A 7431-nucleotide genomic window follows, 5' to 3' on the forward strand; every position below is an offset into this window, starting at 1 on the left:
ATGTAATGATTTTAAAAACATACATAACTGCAATTGGTAATGTTTTATTGTGCCCAGAGGAAAGCACAACTGTATTAAATGGTGTTTTTCTTAGATCTGCCTGAAAATCGCCTTATTTTAATTGAGGCAATGATTTCTGAACACACTGTATCATTATGGTTACATTTATTCCTTTTCACATTTGCACTGTCAAACCTGTCTAATACTGGCTATACATGACAAGACTTCTGTAGGGAAGCAAGCATAATAACCATCAATAGCAATAACAGCCTTGTGGCAATCTCAGAATCTGTTGCAGAGACTTTCTGCAAACCGAAAAATATCTCCTCTTTTTACTATGCCTCTTTTTACTATGCCTGCATACAGCCGTAAGAGGAACATCTGCATATCATTCACTGCAGGTTTTATAGTATTGTTTTTTTTGTTTTTTTTTTATTATATTTCTCATAAGTTACATTTTTTAGAATATAGGCAGGTGGGGAGGTAAAAACATGAAATCTCTTAGGTACATAGGGCCTTCAGGGTATGAACACAAATTAGTTGTTTGGAGCTGCAGATAGATGGGGGGGCTGTTTCATAAGAAAAATAGTATATTGCATACTTCCATTTTATATTATTAATAATATTACACAGTATTTATATAGCGCCATCATATTACGTATCGCTGTACAAAGTCTATAGTCGTGACACTTCCATGATCTACATTTAAAGCAACATGTTCCTTGACTAACATTTTCATGCTATCTTTTACTAATTGCGTTTGTTGATTGTAAGCAAGGCATCGCATGTATTATGATTTCAGGAACTATGGCCTCCTATTAAATACAATGGGTGATATAAAATTAATTGTAAATTCACCTACACTTACAGTTTTCTCTCAGGCCCTGCAAAGTCCCACCATTGAAATCAACCTTCTGCAGCTTCTTGTAATGGGATGGCAACAATGTTGCACTGCTTTTAAATTACGAACAGTTGCCACTCTATGTGGGCTGTATCTGTTTGCTTTACAACCGGTTAGAATCATATTGCAGGGAGTGCCACTGCTAATTCACAACCCTGTAGATTGTCAATTATCATTTGGCCACACTTAGTCCTACCCACTGCCTTATGGATTGACTGCACTCCTTCTGTTGCAGAATCCACTGTGAGCTGTAGTGTCTGGGAGGGGGCAGCACGTGAAACACACATGATGAAGGACTTGGCTCAGGAGATAAGTTTATTAAACAATTTTGGGCTACTCCTGTCAGTAAAACAAGAAGTAACGGTAAATAACATGCAGTAACTCACAGAAGCCTATTTCAGGTCAGCAAGGAAGGGCCACATAATTTTTCTTAGTTTTCTTCTTACTTTTTCTTTGAGTACATGAATGAATAAGACAAGAAAGCCCAAAGAGGGGCTTTAAAAAAACACAAACACGCTACATGTTATTGACTAATTTAAAACAAATTATCCTAACAGGTTTGATTCAAGGGCTGATGAACCTACGGGTCTTTGACCTGTAGTTGTAAGGTGTAAAAGGAAGTCACAATATCCATTTGTATCTAGAACATACGCTCTATTGGTCATAAAAGCTAAGTAGTCACACACACACTACATTAGGCTGCAGAATAGCCCTCAGTCTATTGACTGTTCACTGTAAGGACAGCTAATCAAGGATACTAACAAGGACATTTACATTACACATAAAAGAACTATATACTGAAGCATCACAGTTTATCAATTTAAAAAAAAAAAAAAGAAAATAGGAGCTGTAAAACAGTAATGATAATACCTTTAATTTATTAGATACAAAAAAATAGGTCACAACCATTAGTAAATATTTAAATTGAATAAAAGAATTTAATAATTCAGCCTACAGACTTTATAACATGGTCCCACTATACAGTTCATCTGGGCATTGCCGAATGCATAGTAAAGCTTATTTTGGTTAGGCAGGCCATTCCTTTTTGCAACTTAATGCAGTTTTTAGTAGACCTTCACCATTGGAGCTGATTTATTAAAGCTCTCCAAGGCTTGAGATTAGACACTGGGTGATCTAGCAAACCTGGAATGGATTTCTTAAAAGTCATTTGCTCTTTGTTAGCAAATGTTTTAAAACCTGGACCAGACCCATTTCAGGTTTGCTGGAATGTTTCCTACAGCACTTGTAGCCTTGCACCACTCTCACTTGCTCATTGTATATCACACCTGCTTTAGACATTTGTCAGCTGCCTTTTTGTGACAAATATACACTCATTATTACTAATGATTACTTTAGTAACATGCTCAATATATATATGCTCCATCTGCATGGAGTTTGCAGGTTCTCCTGTGTTTGTGTGGGTTTCCTCCAGGTACTCTGGTTTCCTCCCACATTTCAAAAACATGCAGTTAGGTTAATTGGATTGCCCCAAAATGTCCTTGGACTGTAATATTACCTATAACTAAGGTAGAGACATTTGATTGTGAGCCTTTGAGGGATAGTTAATGGCATGACTATGGACTTTGTACAGCGCTGTGTAATATGTCTGCGCTATATAAAGAATAGTGCCTGTCTCAATATGGACATTTAATGTGACCAAGGAAATAGGCTGGATGGCAGAATCAATGTATCTGACCAATTGGAACATAAACTTAGAGTAAGTTTGCCCTAATGTGCATATTGTGTCACCCATTGGAATCCAATTTCTCAGTTCTTTTTCCAGCTAATGATAAAGATAAGACTGAATTTTCAGCTTTAAGAATTTAATAATTTATTACAAGGAATAGATTATTCAGTTCTTAATGATAGTGAAAAGAGTTATGTCATCCAGATAATCATAAGACAATAACACATTCTTGTGAGCGCCAAACTACACTGCTGAAACTGGGACAATAGAGCACAACCCTGTAATTCATTTCATGCTGTCACCACCCAGGAATTTAGTGCCATGAAAGACACAATTAAACATACTGTGCTTCATAATGCTTTTCTAATTGAATCAAAGTAGACAATGCAATGGGTCATAAACTACTTTTAGAAATAACATAAAAATGTTAAATTAATGCAAGCTTGAGAGGAAAAAACTAGCAGATTAAGGATATTACCATTATGTAACAAAGATGCAATCTTGGTATATTTTCAATTAGTAGTTTTGCACAGTCAGCACCCTGTGTATTGTAGCCACATGGTATCAATATCAAGCAACAGGTCAGGCAAGGCAATCACATTCTTGTACACAGAAGAAACATATTATAATTTTTTTAGAACTAACTAAAAGGAAATGGATAAGATTTTTTCTTTGCAATAAAATCTCAAAAGTAATGGCGGTGTATGATAAAGTTATGTATATAGAATCTGGCTGCCATAAGAAGCTGGGTATTTTACTTTGTAGGAGTATTGGTCCTCATGCCTTCTGTTAGAAGCAAAGCACATCCTTCCATTTCATCTTCTTTCTCAAGTATGCATGTCTGAAGATTTTAGACATATGATCCTGAAAGACATTCGTCTGGTTATCACGTTCCAAGTCTCCTTCTAACAACTGCAACAGAGCTTAAAGGGTATATCCAGCCAAAACTTTTTTTAGCTTCAGAGTAGGGAAAAATTAGAACCCCTGCTGGGTTCAATACTATCCGGGGCTCCCTTAGGCTGTGTACATACATTTAAATTTTGTTGTTGGAAACAGTTTCATGATCTTTTCCAGGGACAAAAGAGTGACAGATAAATGAATGAGTGCTGTACACAAAGTGCTGTGTCTGTTCTATGGAGAAGGGAGAGCAAGCAAGCCGCACCCTTCTCCATAGCCTGGTACAGCGGTTGTTCTCCATCAGTCATTTATGGATCTGTCAGAGTGTTGTATTCCTTTTTCAAAATGTTTCTTCTGGTTCCTGTCTGGATAAACTTTTGTCAATGAAAAAGGAAATGAGGATAAATCTCTCCAATGCAGTCCTTGGTAGCAGTAAATGCATATAAGGGTTTTAACCCTTTTATTAATTACATTCTAAAGGCCTACTGTACAGGACCTGTACACCAATCCTAGGGATCAATTTTTTTTAAAACTATCACTCATTTGTTAGGTTGTGTACAGCAGCTTCATCCAATCATTGAGTGTTTTTGACTAAAATGGATTAAGAGCCATTCATTGCCATTCTACTGCAGAATATGGTTAGCATTTTTTGTATTCTTCTTACTGCTTCATAACATAGGGGAGGTGTTCTGCAGTCCTAACATACTTTCTGATAGCACTGTTTCAGATATGACTGCAGAGTGCACAGGTCATCTGTGAATTTCGGTCAGGTTCGGCAGGTATTTTTGTATTTATCACACAGATATAACAAAGCACTTTTAATGATGCAGTGTACAACTATATGAGCTTCTCAAAGCATTAGAAGTCATTTATTGGAGCATTTATAGCGCAAAGCTAATGAGATTCAATAATCGGGGGTGGGAGGAGGAGAATATTTCTGAATTCACAAACAAACAGACAGACAAGTCCACACAATGCAAAGTAACATGTTAGATTGTGTCATGTTCATTCTATAATGGCGTATAGGTTTTAAAATTATAACCCCCTGCAGTGAGGAAAATAACCACACTGATAAAGTAAAAGCTAATATAGTTAATACTATAGAGATAATATAGTAGGATCAATTTTATTCCATAGAATATGGCATCTTGCTCTATTAATTACCAAGAGGTATTAAGATTTTCCCAACCTACATGTAAACAAGAATACCCAACCAATGAGTACATCCAAACAACCAACAGTTCCAAAAAAACAAAGTGTCTAAAATTTATACTGAAACTGATTTAGCTTTGAACTTTGCTCTTTGTTTAGCCTGATGAAAATCAATAAAACACGGTAGCAATGTAGGTGGTGACATTGACCTGTCCTCTGCATTCCAGTGACATGAAACTGCTCCGCATGTAGCAATGCAATAAAGTTAGACTTGGACATCTAACCAGTCTGACTGGTGATGGTGACAAAACACACATCGCCTGGTGTAAATTATTATTATTATTTTGTTACACAATACTGAAACAACTAAGCCAGCAAAACAATATATGTATGTATAAATGTATGACATATACATATGCATAATACAGACAAAGCACATAAACAATGTGCTTTGTTGATGTTCATTATAAATTGCCAATCTGCATTAGAAATAAATCAAGGGATCATATTCTACTGCATGGATTTATACAAAGGTGCTCAATTTGTAGCTAGCTGTAGACTAAATCCATACTACAACAGGGAATTTGCTTAAATTCCTTCCAGTGATCATTACTTTTTTACATTTGTTTTTAGATTCATGACATCAATGCTTTGAGCACCCATCAAGTTTCTGTCTCCTCATATTAGCCTTCCTCTACATCTCCTGGCTGTAATTTACGCTCACAACCTTGGAGGTAAATCTCTATTAGTCATGTTGGACAATGAGAGAATACAGCCATGATGTCATTATTCCATGTGTCCAGTGAAATGCGTTGGCCGCCTATTCCACTATTGATCCACCTGGTCAAGGTTTGGTTCCGGAAGAGTGCTAGAGTTCTGAATACTAAGTCTGGCTTTGCTATTTTGTTTGTTCCAGACAAAAAATCTGATCAAGGAATACTAGTAACAGAATGAAAAAACGTGTGAAGTTGTCAGACCAAATCTACAACAAAATGCAAGTTAATGAGTGAAAACGATGAAAGTAAAACAATGCCTGTAAAGGAATGCTTTTTACACCCTTAGATAGATCAGTGGCTGCTTGTGATACCAAGCTTTGGTGTATGACTTCCAAACTAAGCATGGGATTTGTCATGAAGTCCTTGGATAACACCTTATGTAGTCAGGCAGATTGCTATTGTTCAATGCATTCACCATCATATAGCACGCAGGTTCTTACTGCCTGGATAAGAAAGCCTCTAGATCAGGGTTTCTCAACTAGGGTTCCTTCAAAGGATGCTGAGAAATGAGCAGTTTGTGACTCTCAGGTCAGTTACCACTGATGCCAATGACTGTGCAAGGGTGATATTCTTCCCACTGTACACCACACTAATGTACTGTGAGCCCTGAATATAGTAATTATAATAAGGGTTCCCTAAAGGTCCCCCATGTTTTAAAGGTTGAGAAAGCTTACTCTAGCTTATGGAGATTTTACAGTCCAGCTTAAATTTTGCTAAAAGGTTGGCTGATGTGAAACTTGAACCAATGAAAGCCTTTTGACATCAAGTTACCCTAAGCCACACCATTTCTTGCATATGGACCCCAAGGGCAGACAAGTGATTACCGTTCTGTGTTCCTCTACTGGGTTATTATTTTCACCCCATCCATTGGCAACCTCTACAGCTAATGCTTGTGGTAGCACCATGCCTCATGGACCATATTTGTGAACGAACAAAGAGCAACTCTTGGCGTATACAATAACACAACACAAAAGGTGCAAAGTGCAATAAACCCCAACAAGCAAAAATGATCTGTTTACAGATCTGACCCCAGCAGAGTGAATATTACCCCTTGGTATAGGTTGGTGTACTTTGCACATCATGGTCCTATGGACTTTGTGTATGATGATGAGTTATAGATGAGCACACAATAGCAGCACATTTCCCTAGCATATCACACCCAATACACAGTGATCGGTGTGGTGGCTGGGTACTTACAGCTGGTGCTCATGTTGCTGGTCTTCTCATCAGACAGTACAATGAAAAGTGAGTCCTCGCCGGTGTGAGCTCTATGACAGCTGCTGATCAGTTCCAGGCTTGTGTCTTCCTCCACTTACATACAAGCAGTCCCTGGAGCGTCCATACAAGCCATGATCACCTACCTACACACTGACAGGTAGGCAGCCACATGCACTGCAAAGGTCACACAATAGGAAACAATAGGAAGGTGTGTGTGTGTGCAGGAGGGATGCCACAGACACACACAGAGGTAGTCAGGAATGCCAAGAGCACACGCCTAGAGCCACAACACGCCTGTCACCTTGCTCACCACTGTCACCACTCGGGGGTGTGGACTGTACTGACAAGAGGGGGGAGCACGTCCATACACAGCGCTTATTAGCCCTGACTGCTCTTTCCTCTGCCTGGCATCCTCCGTCTGCAGCCTAGGCAGTCAGTGCAATGGTGTGCAGGGCTCCTCCGGGACGGGAGCAGCGTGAGACGGAGAGCACAGGATGAGGCAGCCACCTCTCACATGCAGTGCTGACACCTACCGCTCAGCCGTGGAATCGCATCGTGCCAAGCCATATGCTCGCCCGGCTCATCAAAGCAAACAGCGGCTCGCGATCAAAGTGAGCTAATTCGCTGCTCAATTCAAGGAGAGCACTGGAGGGGCTTTCTAATGGGGGGTATAGGCTGACAATAGCTGCAAGAATACAGGGATACATTGCAATTATTCTTAGAGGCAGGAAAAGATGAATTTATATAATAACATTTCATATATACCAAATAATTGGCATGTGTATATATATATTGACAAA

At 38.7% G+C, this 7431-nt stretch overlaps 1 protein-coding gene across 4 annotated transcripts in view; it reads right to left on the reverse strand.

Annotated features, from left to right (window-relative positions):
- ABLIM3 (actin binding LIM protein family member 3) overlaps positions 1-7151 on the reverse strand; it is a 142699-nt gene extending 135548 nt beyond the window's left edge. For 3 of the 4 annotated variants that reach the window (XM_072400964.1, XM_072400963.1, XM_072400962.1), the window contains exon 1: positions 6611-7149. In XM_072400964.1, coding sequence (XP_072257065.1) covers positions 6611-6623 — 13 coding nt within the window. In that variant the 5' untranslated portion in view covers positions 6624-7149. Of the gene's footprint in view, positions 1-6610 lie in introns of all 4 variants that reach the window. The other variant, XM_072400965.1, reaches the window with a different exon arrangement.
- Positions 7152-7431: the final 280 nt, after the last annotated feature.

The sequence above is a fragment of the Pyxicephalus adspersus genome, chromosome 2 (genome assembly GCF_032062135.1).
Source record: "Pyxicephalus adspersus chromosome 2, UCB_Pads_2.0, whole genome shotgun sequence".
In the NCBI taxonomy this organism is placed as follows: Eukaryota; Metazoa; Chordata; class Amphibia; order Anura; family Pyxicephalidae; genus Pyxicephalus; species Pyxicephalus adspersus.